General features: G+C 39.3%; 1 protein-coding gene across 1 annotated transcript; it reads left to right on the top strand.

The window, feature by feature from the left end:
• The first annotated feature begins 4,296 nt into the window (after positions 1 to 4,296).
• Positions 4,297 to 17,523, top strand: CNGA1 (cyclic nucleotide gated channel subunit alpha 1). The gene is made up of 8 exons (XM_022564798.2): positions 4,297 to 4,417; positions 5,456 to 5,572; positions 6,551 to 6,613; positions 11,545 to 11,586; positions 11,674 to 11,784; positions 13,060 to 13,167; positions 13,941 to 14,047; positions 15,578 to 17,523. Exons 1-8 carry the CDS (start codon positions 4,311 to 4,313, stop codon positions 16,990 to 16,992), a joined length of 2,070 nt encoding a protein of 689 aa, XP_022420506.2. The 5' UTR covers positions 4,297 to 4,310; the 3' UTR covers positions 16,993 to 17,523.
• Positions 17,524 to 18,335: the final 812 nt, after the last annotated feature.

Raw genomic sequence — 18,335 nt, 5'->3', positions numbered from 1 at the left:
ATGTTTGTATGTGTGGGTTTGTGTGTGCGTGGGTACACAGCATATCTTTCTGCTATTTGATATGGAAAAGATAAAAACTAAGGCTCAGCAAGGTTAAAACGCTCACTTGAATTCATTCAACAAATAAGTGGCAGAGGCAGATTTTGAACCCAAGTCAGAGCCTGACTGCTTCCTGGGCATTCATAGTTTATGTTCCAAGTTAATTTTGCCTGAATTGTTCATAAGATTTTCCCAATCATTTGCTTTGCTTTAGCTTTGTGAAGTTTTTTTACAGCCTCACATAAGGGAGAAAGTTTTATGATTCATTTAAAAATGAAATCTGAAACTTACTTTCTAAAAGCAGTTGTTTCCTTTTGATTTGCAAATTTTTATTCAAAGATTCATGTTTGAAAACCAGCAAAGCAATGAATTCTCTAAAAGAAGAATTTTTTGGTTCTTTTCAGATGTCTTGTTAACAATCCTGTGAGACCAAAAGAGTTGAAAAGTATATGAAAAGAATCAACAATTACTATTAAAAATCCTTTCTCAAACTACAAATTTTACCTTTAATACATGAAAAAAATTTTAATGCAGAAATTAAAAATTAAATGTTAGCAGCTAGGATTCAATACATATGAAAAGAGCTTACCATAATCAAGAAGAGTTTATTCCATAACTATTAAAATAATTTATTAAAGTAGCTCGTCATGTTAATAGGGAAAATTAAAAGGAAAAAAGGATTATTTCTATAAAAGGAAGAGAGCCTTAACAAAGATCAATATTTATTCCAATTTCTAATTTTTAAAAATTGGTAAAATGTGAATAAATGGAGATTTCTCTAACATGAATCAAACATCCCTCTTAAGCTAATAGTCAGCAATATGCTTAAGAGTGAAACTCTAAAACATTCTCATAAAGCCAAGAACCATACTAGGTATCTCTTAAGACAGTTGTCCAGTTGTTAAGACTCTGTGCTTCCATTGCAGGGGGCACAGTTTTGATCCCTGGTTAGGGAACTAGGATCCTGTATGCTGCATGGGCAGGAAAAAAAAAAAAAAGATTGTTACTTGTTCTGTTCTGGAATTTTTAGTCAAGGTAACTAGACGTCAAAGCTAAATACCTCATGAAAAAGAGGAAAGAATAATTTGTGTAAGTACTATGATTGCATTACTGAAAACAGAAATTATGTAACAGAAAAACTATTAGAAATAATTTTTGTAAAGCTCAGTTAAGTTGGCTGGTTTCAAGATAAATAAATAAAATATTTTTATGATATAGCAAAAGCAATGAGTTAAAATATATCAAGGGAAAACTATCTTAACTATCTTAATAGAAACAAAAATACAAAACATCTAGAAATTAATAAAAATGTAGGATTGATATGTAGAAACTTTTTCAAAAACATAGAGGAAAATAATTTCCCAACTTATTTTATAATTTTAATGCAAACTCCATCAAAATCTTTACAGTTGACAAGGCAAATTTAGAATGATGACATTTCAAACCAGTAGGGAAAAGATGGACTATTGGTTATTGATTTAGTGCTATTTATACTATTGACTAGTCATTTAGAAAATATAAAGTTGAATCCCTACCTCACACCTTACACCAAAACAAATTTGATAGATTAAAATCTAAATGTGAAAAAGGAAACCATAAAAGCAGTGGAGAAAATGTGTTGATAAATAATTATACGGCCTGGTGTGGAATTTTGAGTATCTTTATTTTTCTATTTATATTTTCTGTTTTCTTTCTTCCTAGAGTGAATATGTATTAAAAAGTGATTGTGTGATATTAAAAAAAAGTTTTTTCCTATGTAGAGTACTTAGGCCAACAAGAAATTATGGGACAAGGGAAGTGATTCTTTTTTTCTTCAGGTCCAAGCAAAGCCCAGGTTTGGTTCATTCTGACATATTGGATAATATTAGTTGTCCTTGTTTAATCTTTTTTACTCACGTAGTTTTTTCTATGTTGTGATGGATGAAATAATCATATATTCTCCTTTTCCTAATCATAAGGCACGGGGTCTCCCAGAAGGAGTGGTGATTGATGACAATAGGAAGCCAGCATGCTATCAATATAACCAGAATATCCATGCTGTTGCTGAAAAGGAGTCAATGAAACAATTCTCTTCTTAAAGTGGTTGTTTCTTTAAAAGTTACTTTAATTACATTTTAAAATATGTGCACACTTTTATTAACAGACATTACAAAAATTCTCTGTTTACTATTTATTGACTACTGGCTGCTAGTTGTATGAATACTAGGGTGAAATAAAGAGCATTATTTATGGCTATCCTCACTGGAAGATGTAATGTTTTAAAAAATGAAGTGTGATTTTCCCACATCAAATGATTTTTTTCTTTTTCTTTTTTTGGTTTTTGCTTTTCTATTTTATTCATAACAAAGGCAAGTTTCCCTCCAAAACCCAGAGATCGGTGGTAGAAAAATAACAAAGGAAAAATCCCCAATCCGTATAATAAAAACCTGGGAGTGCAGGTTAGGGGGTGTGTGTTGTGGAGGAGGGGAGGGATGGATGGATAACCAGCCACAGAGGATCAGGTGGAGGTTTGGTACCTGCTGAAGTTGTCCAGCACCCGTCATCCTCTCAGCATGTTGGCCTTCTGTGGGTCTTCATCAGCAGGACCACAGCAAGTGACATTCAGTACAAGAGCTGGTGTTCTTGGAGCCCGTGAACAGATACTGGGGTTTTGTTCTGTCGACTGGAAAAAACGCACAACTTAAAAGTTGAGAATTATATTTTATTCGGGGACATTACTGAGGACTATAGTCCAGGAAGGCAACCTCTCAGATAACTCTGAGGGACTGATCCAAAGAGGTAAGGGAGGAACAAGAATATATAGGAGTTTTTGCTGGGAAAAAAGAAAAATCATGTAGTCGAACATCAAAAGATTACTGCTAATCACAAAAAGACAGACTTCTCAAGTTAATGATTTTAGTGCTTTTCTATGTATGGGAAGAGTCAAGAGTCTGGGCTCATTGAAATTATTCCTTTGATATGCATCTTAACTATCAAGGGCCAGCATCCTGTTTTCTCCATCCTGAATTCCCCCAAGGGCGCACCTACCCTGGCGTCTGCAGTGGCTGATGGCTGGATAGTGGACAACATTCATCTGTTGTTTACTGGAATGGCAGACAACATTCTTTGCTTACTGAAACAGCAGCATTTTTAAAAATCCACAGTGTCCTTTTGTTTTTCTGCTGACACCTAGCACTTTATTAGTGGGGAGCCTTGGTCTGGGAGAGGGGAGGCTGGGATGGATACCTAGCACCCATCTAGGCCCATTTTCCTGGACATCAGGTGTTATCTCCATGCAAGTTTGGAGGAAACACCCTTAGAGATGAAATCCCCAGAGGACAGCACTGTGACTGCCAAGCAGCAGGGGTTGGAGGAACATCCTGGGCACAGCTGGGCCCTTGGGATGACAGGGCTTCAACGCTGGGCTCCGTGTCCATGGTTAGAAAGCAGTGGCTGTACCTGTGCACAGGCACATTGTTGGGGCCCACCAGGAACTTCTCCAAGTTCCAGGCCATGTCACTGCAGCACACTGAAGACCAGGTGAAGTACTTGGGGCCAGTCATGAGTGCAGGGATGTTGTCATTGGACGCCGGCAGAGCCTCAGGAAAGAAGGCAAGCGCGAGTGTGCCCACGTGCCATTCATGTTGCCTGAAGCTGGGCTGGAACCTGCTGCCAGGACAGATTTGGAGTTCAGGATCACTTTGTTCTTGGCGTTTTCCTGATGCCTGAAGTGGTTGCCTGGGAAGCTTAGCACTATGTGTATCAGAATAATTTAGGGGGACTTGTTGAAATGTGGATCAGTTGTATCTTTATTCACTCCGAAATTTGAATACCACTTGAGACCCTTTTTTTTTTTCTGAATGCCTGTAGAAATTCACAGTTGATTACACCCATTTTGGTATTTTATTTTACTGCTTTTCATTGTTACTTAATTGTTGGATGTGCCTGTGAGGTCCCTATAGTTTTGTTCCACACCTACATTGCCTAAATATTTCAAAGCTGGAGTAAATACAAATTAAAAAAAAAAAAAAAAGAGTTCTACACCTCTGAATTTTAAAAAATACACAAAACCCTTGAATTTAAAAAAATACACAAAAACCTGACTAGTGATCATTAAGTGCTTGGATCATGACTGTATTCTGTTAAAAAATAATTCGTACATATAACTGGAAATAAGATTGTTATTTCAGCCTTAGAAGAATGATAGAGTGAAACTTTTGATTACATATGTAAATATATAAAAAGTCTTCCTACTAACAAGACTTTTTTTCTCCCCAGCTATTAAGCTAACCATGAAGAAAATTATCATCAATACACGGCGCTCTTTTGTAAACATTCCCAATGTGATTGTACCAGATATTGAAAAGGAAATAAGAAGGATGGAAAATGGAGCATGCAGGTAAATGCGTGCTTTTTTTCTATGTTTTGTTTTTTTTTTTCTGGCTGTGTTGGGTCTTTCTCTAGTGCAGGCTTTCTCTAGTTGCAGCGAGCGGGGGCTACTCTTCGTTGTGGTGCACGGGCTTTTTCATTGTGGTGGCTTCTCTTTGTGTGGAGCACAGGCTCTAGGTGCGCGGGCTTCAGTAGTTGTGTCACACAGCCTCAGTAGTTGTGGCGCACAGGCTTAGTTGCTCTGCGGCATGTGGGATCTTCCTGGACCAGGGATCGAACCTGTGTCCCCTTCATTGGCAGGTGGATTCTTAACCACTGCACCACCAGGGAAGTCCCTATGTATTTTTAATACTAGCCAAAGTTCTTCAATTTAAATAAGCTTAATTTCAGTTTAACTTTTAATTTGAAACCTTGAACTTTGTACTTTATTTAATTTAGTGAATTTATTTATTCTTTAGGACAGCCTTACTTATCTAACAAATGAACATAGATATTATTGTGGTGATTCCTTAGATGCACCTTTGCCAGATATTTCCTTAGTCACTGGCAAGACCTTTCCTCATGGGACATTTCACAACTAAAGGGATAACATTACCATAGAGAAATGTGAAAAAATACAAAGTGTGAAACGCTAACGTGTTTTAAAAGTATAATTTAAAGTGGTCACCCTATAAATGAATAGAATTTGTATAAATGTGGTTGAATTTACTTTTAGTGGAAGGAAATGTTATTACAGGTTCAGAAAACTGTATAACATGACCTGAAGCACAGATATCATACTTCCGATTTGATAAATATTAACTAATCAATGCATCAAACAATACGAATATGGAAGACCTAGAAAGTAGTTTCTTAATTACACGTATTTTACTGGATTGTGCATATACTCTATCTGATTCTGTGTATTCTGAACAGTTCTCATCTCACTCTTATTAAAAACTATTGTCTGTGTTCGTCTGAGAGAGAAAGAGATGAGAAATGGGACATGTTCCCCCACAAGGGTTTAAAACACTGATCTAGTTAATCTCTGCCCCCTATTGAACCGTAGCTCCTTTTCTGATGATGATGGCAGTGCCTCTATATTGGAAGAATCAGAGAGTGAAAACGCTCATGCAAGGGATTCCTTTAGAAGTAGTAGACATGGAAGGGGACAGCCATCACAGAGGTGAGCAGTATGATCTGTCCCTCCGCATCAGTTTTTAAACTATTATTTAGATGAAAGAAAGGTGCTCTACACTCTTCCACTCAGTGGGCTCGGCCAACACTCCCGCTACCCAGCTACTCTGCAGGATCTCGGGAGTAAATTGCTACTTCTGTTCCTTACCCTCTTCTTCTCTTGGGAAACTGCCACTGCCTGATGATAATTCGTGTCCATGGGGCTCCAAGCCATGAACACTCTTGCTGATCATTTTCCCTGAGACCCGTGTCTGTCCCTTAGGAAACCTCATGCCTAAGTCCTCTCTGATTTCCTCCTTCTTTCTGACCCTTCTTCCAAGCAATTATATGAGAGAGGGTTTAGCTGTCATTCCCTAAAATGCTCTCTCCCATTCAATCCTACTTTCAGGGAAGCAGAGCACTAGGGTGAGTAACGAGACGAGAAAAGCTAAAAACTCCTTAGGGAAAAAAGCACTTGTGGAAGCTTCAAACGTGTGACCCTGAGAGTGCGGAAGGAGTGTGGTATTGGTGTGGATCAGGGGTTCCCATCCTGTCAAACATATTTACTTCTACTTTGTTTTTTTCCCTCTTTTTTTTCCCCCTCCTGTTTCTTTTCTCACTGACCACCTTCAGCTTTCATACTATTTTCATTTGTCTTGTCTTCCCTTCCTATCTTCCCAGACAATCTAAGTCTTAATCGCTTCCTGGGAGTTCGTAGCATCCAAACTGGCTTACTCAGGGTGTGGAGGATGGTAATGTGATGCATTGTGAGCATTGATTAATAAACATTTATTAATTACTTTGGTTCATGGCCCTGCTATTCAGCAACTCATGCTTCATGGAGACTCTATATTTTCCAAAATTATCTAGGCACTAGTCAGTAATGGGTAGAACCTGAAAAGAATTTGTTCTTTGAGACTTTTTATTTACTATGGACATTACACACATGGTGACTATTATGATTTCACTGTGCTTTTTCATTTCCCAGGGAGCAGTACTTGCCTGGAGCCATTGCACTTTTCAATGTTAACAACAGCAGCAATAAAGAGCAGTAAGTACATTGACAATAGTAAACCAAACCTTTGTTTTTAAAGAAAGACAGTAAAAAGGTAGAAATACATCTGAATGTGTTATACTGCAGGTATTTATTAGGCAAACTCTATCTAATCCAATGGAAAAGTTTTTCCATTATTTTGTCATTTGGTTATTTCCTCCTGAAAAATGTAGCTACTCATGTTACAAGTAATACGTATGTACGTATGTATGTATTTGGATACGCGTAGAAAAACCATGTCTATAGCATATATGAAATTGCCCCACCATGTGGTTAGGGTTAGGGTGGCTGACAAAATAAATAAAACATCATTAATCCTTCCCATTCTGAGCCAATGTGTCTTAGGTCAAGTTTCCCAGGAGGCAGTCTCTGAGAAGGAGCTTTGTATACAGAGCTTTATTGGGAGTGCTCTCAGAAATGATACCTAGAAGGGAGTTAGGGGAGTAGGATTGGGTAGAGGGAGAAGTTGAACTTCAGAGAATAGAGCTGATGTGCCATGTGATGCTATGGGGAGCTCTGGAGAAGGGATGGCCCTTCAGAGTTCTTCCATAGTTAGGCAATAGGACTGGGCTTTGTGCCCATGCACGGTCATTGTATGAGGACTAGGAAGGGGTGCATAATTTTGAGCATGGTGACTTCCTTCGGCCAAGGCCAGCCAAGGGAGAGGGAAACTATGAGCTGGCAGCAACCCAAACTGGATAGTGGCACTGGTCTAAGCCCTGAGGCAAAAAAGCAAATTAGTATCCATAATATATATTGATTCAAGTCAAGATTATTTGATGCCCTTTCCATGGTGTAATTAACTTGCCATCAAGTGACTGATTGCTTTCCTCAAGTAATGGTGCTCTTTTAGAGTCATAACATTAGTCTTTGTACCTGGAAGACTGGACATTCAGCAATAGCAGCAGTTAAATCGCCTGGGTGAACGGGACCTCATGTGTTGGGCCCATGTATAGTCTCCATCTCTGCCACAATGGTTGCTCCATTCACATCCACATTGTGCCAGCACTGGGGATGCCAGTGACAGAGGTTGTCTTTGTCAGCAGGCTGATTTATTCTGTCTACTTGGTGGTTCTTTTCTTTTCCATGGCACCTGCTATTTGATGGGCATTAATATGGGATACAAAGGTTTTAAAACCTTGTGCTCATGCCCATAAAGTCCATTCAGTCTGCCTATTCTCCAGAATTATTTTTCCCGATCTTGCAATATTTTTTCATCAGGTCCCTGACCAACCACCCAATGCATTGTGACTGCCCATGAATCCTTGTATATTCTTTTTTTTAAAAAAATAATAAATTTATTTATTTATTTTTGGCTGCCGTTGGGTCTTCGTTGCTGCTTGCGGGCTTTCTCTAGTTGCAGAGAGCGGGGGCTACTCTTTGTTGCAGTGTACGGTCTTCTCATTGCGGTGGCTTCTCTCGTGGCAGAGCACGGGATCTAGGCACGCGAGCTTCAGTAGTTGCGGCTTGCAGGCTCTAGAGCGCAGGCTCAGTAGCCGTGGCTCATGGGCTTAGTTGCTCCGCGGCATGTGGGATCTTCCCAGACCAGGGCTCGAACCCGTGTCCCCTGAATGGGCAGGTGGATTCTTAACCACTGTGCCACCAGGGAAGTCCGCCTTGTATATTCTTAATTTGGGTCATTGCCTTTTCCCCACAAAGTAGATGATTGTGCACTGCTTAAAGCTGTGCCATTGGTAAGATTAACTTCACTATCTTTTAAGGCCACCTCTAGGTAAGGCTGTATTGTAGGCAACAGCTCATTTTGGCTTGCATCCAGATGCTAAGCTGACCCACCCACAGATCATGCTCCATCAGTTGTTCCTATAAGCCCAATATATGGCCATGGGTCGGGGGGGAGGAATAGCCTTGATGCAGCAGTGATAGATGACATGGGGCGAGGGTGCCGAGCCACCTGCTCAGTCCCAAGTACATCACTTTATCATGTGATAGGTTGCAATACAACCTTATGACTTGTTAGTTCTGGCAGGATCCAGCTCATGGTCAGCAGTCATTTTCTGTCCCATGGTTAGATAATCCTATTTCAGGACCCAATTAACATAATGTCATTGATATAGATATAGTGGACAAATGTGATACTCTGAGGAATGTCCAGATGGTCCAGGTCCCTCTAGATTATGTCATGACAGTGGGAGGGAGAGTTAACATAGCCCTGGAAAATAGTGTAAATACATACTGTTTTCCATCCCATGTGAATATGAACTGTTTCTGACCCTCTTCCCCCGATAGTGGTTCAAAATAACACATTCACCATGATTGACCCAGAACCTTAGGAATATGGTACTGATTGGGTGAGTGTATTGTTTTTCACATCTGCCACAGTGACTACAATTGGAACTACTATTTGGTTGATTTTGCAGTAGTCTGCTGCCATCCACCAGGATCCATTTGGTTTTTTTGGTTTTTCTTTTTTTGCGGTACGTGGGCCTGTCACTGTTGTGGGCTCTCCCGTTGCGGAGCACAGGCTCCGGATGCGCAGGCTCAGCGGCCATGGCTCACCGGCACAGCCGCTCCGCGGCATGTGGGATCTTCCCAGACAGGGGCACGAACCCGTGTCTCCTGCATCGGCAGGCGGACTCTCAACCACTGCGCCACCAGGGAAGCCCTCCACTTGGTTTTAATAGGGGCCAGACATTGAATTAAACGGGGGTGTGATGGAGAAGCATCACCCCTGCATGCATTAGGTCTTTAAGGATTGCATTTCCTTTCATGTCCAGGTTGCACTATTGCTTTTTGCCAGCAGGTAGGAGGCAGCTTTAGGGCTTCCACTTGGTCCTCCCCACTATGTTAGCTGTTATTCCACAAGCCAAGGAACTAGTGGAGATGAGGAGATGATTGTCATTCTGCCAATGACCAAATAAATGCATTCCGTGTTTACATGGAGGAACTGGACAAATGACCACAAGGGGGCATCCTTAGACCCAGTGGAGGCCCCACAAATTACTACCAAACCACCATATGTCCCTCACTTTAATGGGGGTGGGGCATGATGATGCTTTAGTCCCTGGATCTCAATATCAACTTGGGTCCTGTGCGAAAATGGCCTTTAATGTATCTAGGTATTCTTTTTTACCCCCAGTGTACAGTTACTTAAGTAAATGATCATTGGTTTTCTTTGGAGGAAAGACTGGGGAAATCATTACTGAATATACTTGTCATGGTGTTGCAGAGTCCTTCTTCATGGGAACTGGGCTTCTCCTCTGACTGGTGGCTTCATTTCTGAGAGCTAGCTCAGGTTTAGAAACTATTCAAGTGGTTGTGACTTTTTATTGGGGCATGTTGCCCTTAACCTCCTGAGCGTCCATTCCCAATTTGTTTTTTATTATAAATGTAAAACAGTACCCTAACAAGTCAACAAGATGCCCATCTATCTAGGAATACGGTATTCTGTTAACCTCTGCCGTAGCACTCTGTGGGTTAAGACCCTGGCTACTATGCTCACCTTACTGATAATTAAAATTATCAGACCTGTTTCTCTTCTGATGGGTAAGCACTGCCACTGGTCTCTGTGATTTCTAGATCCTGTCATCCCTATTGCTCTCAGGGAAGTCTAGTTCTGTACCCGGTTCAGCATCTCTCACTATCAGCCCTGGTCTACAGAGGACAGCACCAATGAGCTTCTCAGTAATGCTGGTGCCCCTCTCACCAGCACATTCCCTGTCATTTTTATATCCTCTGAGCCCTCTTAGGGAACATAATCAGTTGGTGGGCTATTTTTCTTACTTAGTATATCCATTTTAGCCTACCACTTCTCTGAATCTTTCTGATACCTTCCTCCACCATGTGCCATGGTATTTTATAATTTATATTTCACTTAGTTTGAGCTGTCACATTTTCTGAGCTTCTAAGAGCCATCCAAGAAGTGTGCCAGCACCATCTCCCAGGGCCTATGTTAGGGTGTTAAATCTTGTATCATAGGAATGTACTCCCATAGCAATAAACTCCACCGTATCTAACTTTATGTTCTGTTTCTATTTGTACATGACAACCTTAGGTGCCAAGCCCCATCTCCTTGTCAATTTTATCTCCTATTTCTCCTTAGTAGCAGCTTTCCACTTATGCTGGGCCATTCCTACCCAGACTAAGTTCATTTGTATATTTGCACCTGAAAATCTCCCTCCCTTTAACATCCTTTCTCTTCTTCTTAACCTCTCCAACTCTTACCCATACTCTGAGGCCTAGGTTTAGACCTACTTCCGTTTAACAGCCTTCTCTGACTATCCCAGTGGTAACGAGATGCCTGATCACTCATGTCTGAATAATACATTTTCCCAAGATATCTGAGCCAACAATGACAGCCTACTATGACCTTAGCTCTGTCTGACTCCAGAATCCATTCTTCTGCTGATAGAGAAAGCCAACTGCAGAAAGAGCCCGCTAATCCCATATTCTCCACTCAAGAAGAAACTGTAACTCAAGAAGTAACTCTGTTACCACAGAGCTTTTTGTCTGCTCATAAAACATTGCTTCAGTCAGGATTACCCCTCTAAAGAAAATTGATGGCATTTTCTTGAAATTCTCAAAACTCTTATTCAAGTATAAATACAAGTGACATCAAGAAGCTTAAATTGTAAGTACCCATTTTTTGGATATACATTGAGACTTTGAAAGTACACTTTTGGAGACTCTTGTTTCTTAAATTTCCCTCCCTGGGTTTATGCCTTTATCCACCTCCATTTTCTCCAATTTTCCACATGCACTAATTCCCAGGAATTTTATTTGTTTATTGTCGGGGTGCATGTCTATTTCTTGTTGAACCCACCATTAGGAGATCAGATTTCTGGTCTCTGAGCACAGGGGCAGGTCTTTGAACACAAAGCTCAGAATTCTTGCCCAGTGGAGAGGAAGGTAAACAAGAATGGAGGTGAGAATGTAATTTGATTATGTGATATATTGGTTTTTTTCTATAGAGAACCAAAAGAAAAAAAGAAAAAGAAAAAAGAAAAGAAGAGGTAAGTAAGACTTTGGCATGAATAACCCCACATTTTTCTATCCATAACATTTTTGTATTTTACCAACTACATCTCTCACTTCTTCAGCAAGCCAGATGATAAAAATAAAAATAAAAAGGACCCAGAAAAGGAAAAGAAGAAAGAAAAGGACAAAGACAAGAAAAAGAAAGAGGAGAAAGGCAAAGACAAGAAAGAAGAGTAAGTATTTTTACTGGCATTGAAATTAGGAAGAAATTTGTGATGGGTTTAGGATGCAGGGATAATTTCCCACAAGTTTATAGTAAAGAGGCCCGGTGTAAAGACTAAATAAATTGTTATCAAATGTGAATTTAATTTTTTTCAAATTTCCTTAAAATTACCAATGGTATCCTTAGTTTTCTCATCAAGAATTTTCGGCGTCATGGTTAATTTCCTTCCTTAAGCACTGGTGAAGATAAACTTACCACTGGGACAGATTTAGGATCCAAAGAAAATTGCGTTTCTAGGATCTTACCATCAATATTTTTGGCCGAAATAAAAAATTAATAATTTCATTAACATTTTTGAGTCATAAATACTGTATGGCAAATAATCCAAAGTAAAGTAGTCTCATTGCAAAAGCCATGCCTAATTTTGAGAGCAGTATGAATGCTGTCAAAAAATTAGCTATTTGAAAGAAACTTTTTAAAACATTTGAGAGTTAGAGTTTCACAAGGATAAGGCTGAGTGATATTTTCAGAGCTATCTTTTTGCTTTTTATTAAAGAAAATATTGTCTTCTAAACTTAAAGAAAACTCTTTACTTATTTGTGCCTGTTAGAAATGTGTTGATGTTGTATAAAAGAAAAAAATCCTTAAAAATATAAATTTGATACCAGAAAGTTTTAAAAAATGTCCATTTGATCATATAGTTCCTTCCTTCTTTCTTTTGCCCTCTATTGCCTCTCAATTCCTCATACACACTTAAGAACAAGCACTTCTTATTAGATTGTGTTATATTCTTCTCTCCATACAGATGAGAAAGAAGCCATGAGTTCCCCCTCACAATGTGGTCCCCAGTTGTTTTGTTACCTGGTAGGGAGAGTGGGAAAATCATCATTGTCTCACCAACCATTGCCTACCCAAGGGGTCTGTGGGATATCCAGAGTTCGGCATGATCTATGCCATTGTTCTCTCTCAGTAGCCGGAGTGATAGAAGTGTCTGCAGCATCACAGTAAAACAAGGGCTTTAATAAAAGTCTAAAGTATGGTTTAATGTAAGACTAGTAATTTAACTATCTATCCACCCCTCCCTAACCAGTTTCTTATGACTAATGCACTTATGCCAAGCTAGTCTTCCCACTGTGGAGTGAGCTTCTTCAGCTTATTTCTAATTCATCAGTTGTGGGTGATGGGCATAACCATATTTGATTTTTATTTGAAATAAAATTTTTATTTGAAATAAAAAGATTCTTGTTTCTTGGTAACCTTCCCCTTTATTTCCAATTGCTGCTAGGGAGAAGAAGGAAGTCATGGTTATTGATCCCTCAGGAAGCACATATTACAACTGGCTGTTTTGCATCACCTTACCTGTCATGTACAACTGGACCATGATTATTGCAAGGTGTCTATATATTTTTGTGGATCTCAAACCACTTCTAGTTTCCAAGTTAACTGACTTAACAGTTTGGCCTAGAGCTCTTTAGGACGTACCTCCTTTCTCCACCACAGGTTGTGAAGAGAGGTTACATCATTCTCAATGTGTTTTCCTAAGAGCAAGAGTAGCTGCTTTGGTTCCCAATATCCTTGGAAATCCAGTACTGGGATGGGGTGGGGAGGGGATGCTTTTAAACTTTTGGTTGCTCAATCATTTAATTAGAACTTTGGGAGAAACTTTATTTTCTTTGGCCTGCAAGAAAACAATTTTGCCAAGACTGGAAAAAGATCAAGGATCTAGGTTTTATAGAGCAAGATGTGTTTCCCAAGGGATATCTATGGTTCCTTGTCTTTTAGACAGTAAACATCTCAGCCATCCAGGACAAAGCATGATTTCCCAAGGCATTTTGGGTACAAATAGTCAACATGAACCTGGCTATCAATGTGTATCACCCAAAAATACTTTGACATTAGCTTGAAGTCATTTATTCTCATTTGATGTTTTCACAAAGCTGACTAGCATAATGGAAAGAATGTTGAAATTCAGAAGTGTGAGAAAACTAAATCCAACCCTCAGATTTGGGAATAGATTTGGGAAAGCCATGGTTGATTAAATGGACTTCAAGGGCCCCTCCTCGCCTTAGTGTGTTATACTTCTCATCGTGATAAAAATTATACAAAGAGGACTTTTACTTAAATTGGTCCCACTTCATTTTATTTATACAAGTTTTTCTTTTACAGAGCATGTTTTGATGAACTTCAGTCTGATTACCTAGAATATTGGATCATTCTTGATTACTTATCAGATATAGTCTATCTTCTCGATATGTTTGTACGAACAAGGACAGGTAAATATGTTCAGTTTTGGATGTTTTGCAATTTCATGCTTTTATCTCTATGTATAACTTGAAATTTCTTTTTTTTTTGTGGTACGCGGGCCTCTCACTGTTGTGGCCTCTCCCGTTGCGGAGCACAGGCTCCAGACGCACAGGCTCAGAGGCCATGGCTCACGGGCCTAGCCGCTCCGCAGCATGTGGGATCTTCCCGGACCGGGGCACGAACCCGTGTCCCCTGCATCGGCAGGTGGACTCTCAACCACTGCGCCACCAGGAAGCCCAACTTGAAAATTCTTAATTCAAGTATTCTTCAAAAAAAAAAAGACTCACAAAAATTTTTTTTAGAGGAAAAAGCACTCTTGAAAGCAAGAGTACCATATACCCACCCACAGGCTTAGGCCACTCCAGCTGATTCAGAAGGATGTTACTAGGCAACCTTCTGGATGTGGATTGATGGCTTTCCTCCATTTTTCTGTTCACTGGGTTTATACCAGGAGAGAGGAATAGAGAGAACAGAGATATTCTGCCAGTTCTGTGGGGAAAGGGTAATTGCTACCTAACAGAGATACCTTGAAGAGGATGGGGGAACATGTCATTGTACTCAGCAGAGCTGTACCAGAAATTTTATAAGAAACAGGATGTACATCCTTAATTCAGCTTTGTGGTCCATGGTAAGGCATTATTGACCAATAATCTGGGCAGGATCTGATAGCTTCCGACTTTAAGTATTCTTGTTAAGTAGGTATAAGCTCATTTTCTATACTACCACATGCAAAGGTAACCTGTGTATGCAGAGTATTGCTTTTAAGAATCATTATGTAAAATAAAGACATTCTCTAATATCAGTGCACTGGAGCAATGCTTCAGTTCAGTTCTATGCACAGCTCTGGTAACCAGGATAGGAAGAGAAACAAATTTTTCCCTAGTGAAATATATCACGGTACTGAAATTCTGGGTTTAACGCACAAGGTGCATGGTAGCAGCTTAGTAGAAAGGAAAATCCCAGATGTCTAAGGAAGCCTGGGAGGGGCAAGAAAGAGAAGTGAAAGCCTGAAAGTGAAGCCTCAAAGGACATATGCTTCACATTGAAGGGGCAAGGCAAGAATATGCACAATAGTCAAACAGCAAGGAGGTACCCAAGCTTCAAGGGTGGGGCTGGGATTCTGACAAAAGAGTGGCATGAGGAATTAAGCACAGTGCTAGAAAAAGAAAACTTTCCAAGAACACTGTTCATAAAAGGCATAGCTTTACCTGGACAAGATGCTGAATCTAGAGAGGTCTGTATATATACCTTGTATATATACATTGCATATAATCTCTCACTTCTGTGCTTACAAAGTTTTACTTTTTATTTCTGCAAAAGAACATTTTCCACAGCCATATGTTGATCAGTACTCATATCTTATTACATTGCTAAAAGCATATTTATTGGAATGAACTCTTGTTTTGAACTCAATGAAGTTTGTTGAGAGTCACTTTAGAAAAATTTACAGTGGCATGAAAAGAAAAAAACATTACTTTTTTTTTTTTTTTCTATTATAGGTTACCTAGAACAAGGACTACTGGTGAAGGAAGAGCTTAAACTCATAGAGAAATATAAATCAAACTTTCAGTTTAAACTTGATGTTGTATCAGTGATACCAACTGATCTGCTGTATTTTAATCTGGGCTGGAACTATCCAGAAATTAGACTAAACAGACTGTTAAGGATCTCTCGAATGTTTGAGTTCTTCCAGAGAACAGAAACAAGGACAAACTACCCAAACATCTTCAGGATTTCTAACCTTGTTATGTATATTGTCATTATCATCCATTGGAATGCGTGCGTGTACTTCTCTATTTCCAAAGCTGTTGGATTTGGAAATGATACATGGGTCTATCCTGATGTTAACGATCCTGAATTTGGCCGTTTGGCTAGAAAATATGTATACAGCCTTTACTGGTCTACACTGACTTTGACCACCATTGGTGAAACACCACCTCCTGTGAGGGATTCTGAGTATATCTTTGTGGTGGCTGATTTCCTAATTGGAGTGTTAATTTTTGCCACCATTGTTGGTAACATAGGTTCTATGATTTCCAACATGAATGCAGCCAGAGCAGAATTTCAAGCAAGAATTGATGCAATCAAGCAATACATGCATTTTCGAAATGTAAGCAAAGATATGGAAAAGAGAGTTATTAAATGGTTTGACTATCTGTGGACCAACAAGAAAACAGTGGATGAGAAAGAAGTCTTGAAGTATCTACCTGATAAACTAAGAGCGGAGATTGCCATCAACGTTCACTTAGACACGTTAAAAAAGGTGCGCATTTTTGCCGACTGTGAAGCTGGTCTGTTGGTGGAGTTGGTCTTGAAGTTACAGCCCCAAGTCTACAGTCCTGGAGATTACATTTGCAAGAAAGGGGATATTGGACGAGAGATGTACATCATCAAGGAAGGCAAACTCGCCGTGGTGGCAGATGATGGAATCACTCAGTTTGTAGTATTGAGCGATGGCAGCTACTTTGGTGAGATCAGCATCCTTAACATTAAAGGCAGCAAAGCTGGCAATCGAAGAACGGCCAACATTAAAAGTATTGGCTACTCAGATCTGTTCTGTCTCTCAAAAGATGACCTCATGGAAGCTCTAACTGAGTACCCAGATGCCAAATATATGCTAGAAGAGAAAGGGAAGCAAATCTTGATGAAAGATGGGCTACTGGACATAAACATTGCAAATGCTGGAAGTGATCCTAAAGATCTCGAAGAGAAGGTCACTCGAATGGAGGGGTCAGTAGACCTCCTGCAAACAAAATTTGCCCGGATCCTGGCTGAGTATGAGTCAATGCAGCAGAAACTGAAGCAAAGACTAACCAAGGTTGAGCAATTTCTGAAACCACTTATTGACACAGAATTTTCAGCTATTGAAGGATCTGGAGCTGAAAGCGGGCCCACAGACTCTACACAGGACTGAAAAGCTGGTTATTCATAAGGACATGCCTCAGGATCCTTTTGGTGATGTGATGATGGCACCTGTAAGTTGAAAGAAGAGAATGATTCAGCTGGGAATTTTTCCGTAAGGAGAATATGCTTTGCTGCAGGGCACAAGGCCGTACACTCACTTGTGAGGTACTGTGACTAAAGGATCCTCACACTTAGCATTTTTCACAATGGGTAACGTGCAAAGATATAAACCAATTAACTTATCAGTATTTATATCTTCTGATTTTTTCACATATGCTTCTTTTATGTAACACTCTTTATAAAAGTGAACAAGTATCCCTCACTTTCAGGCAATTTATATTGTGAAGGAGCAACTGGGAATTACCTGTACATCATGTTCAGGATACCATTTAAAAAGAATTAGAATGCAATAAAGTAAAATAAAACCTAAAGCTGTAGTGGATATTATTTCTTTGATAATTTAGTAGAGAGTTTAGGATATTTTAGAGCTTCTGGGACATTTTAGGGACCTTAATCATTTTACTCTAGGGCTTGGGAAGAATGGTTGAGAAAAACTTCTTACTGATAAAAGCATGACAAATTTTATATATATATATATATATATATATATATATATATATGAAATTGAAAATCATAAGTTGTTGTAGGAATCTTTTATAATAAAATTTTTTATATTATCTGATTATTAAGGCCTGACAGCAGTGGCTACTATCTTCTTTCTCTGACTGACCAGCAATAAGAAAAAGAGATAAAGGTAATACTCTTGCTTGGTGATGAACAAAGGAAATTGTTGTTAGAAAAGGAGACCTGAAAGTTCTATGGTCCAGCATGGGCATCATGGGAGCTTCTTAGAAATTCAGAATCTCAGGCCCTACCCCAGACCTGCTGTATCAGAATCTGAATTTTAGCAAACCCCTAGGTAATTCATACATTAAAGCTTCAGAAGCGCTTAGCTAGAGAACCAGGAAGGAGTTAATGGGAGGATGGTTCTAGAAAAGAAAAGGGAACTATATGACAAGTGTGTGCTCATGGAAGACATTGCTAATCAATTATACAATTTTACTGCTAAACCCAGATGTGGCTCAATAAATTCTTAACACATCACTGGAATTGATATCAGATTTCTATACGTGCCTGTAATAATATGACATTTGTTAATTGTTTAACAATTGTAACATATTGTAATAATATGACATTGTTAATTTGACATTTCAGATATCTATGTGGACCTCAATCGGTGCATGCCAATGGTAGAATTTATCCTACTCTACCAATAGAATATTTATTTATTTACTTATTTATTTTTATTTTTTGTGGTACGCGGGCCTCTCACCACCGCGACCTCTCCCGTTG

Source organism: Delphinapterus leucas, chromosome 5, assembly GCF_059928025.1.
Source record: "Delphinapterus leucas isolate spDelLeu-1000000601 "Yukka" chromosome 5, BTC_Dleu_Yukka2, whole genome shotgun sequence".
Classification (NCBI taxonomy): domain Eukaryota; kingdom Metazoa; phylum Chordata; class Mammalia; order Artiodactyla; family Monodontidae; genus Delphinapterus; species Delphinapterus leucas.
This window is presented reverse-complemented; position numbering and strand designations above follow the sequence as displayed.

What these genes read in the sequence shown, in the direction of transcription:
- CNGA1 (XM_022564798.2), top strand. Translation starts at nt 4,311, where the DNA reads ATGAAGAAAATTATCATCAATACACGGCGCTCTTTTGTAAACATTCCC. An exon ending in AGGGGACAGCCATCACAGAG is followed by an intron (nt 5,573 to 6,550) that starts GTGAGCAGTATG and finishes TTCATTTCCCAG; the next exon opens with GGAGCAGTACTTGCCTGGAG. An exon ending in TGGACCATGATTATTGCAAG is followed by an intron (nt 13,168 to 13,940) that starts GTGTCTATATAT and finishes TTTCTTTTACAG; the next exon opens with AGCATGTTTTGATGAACTTC.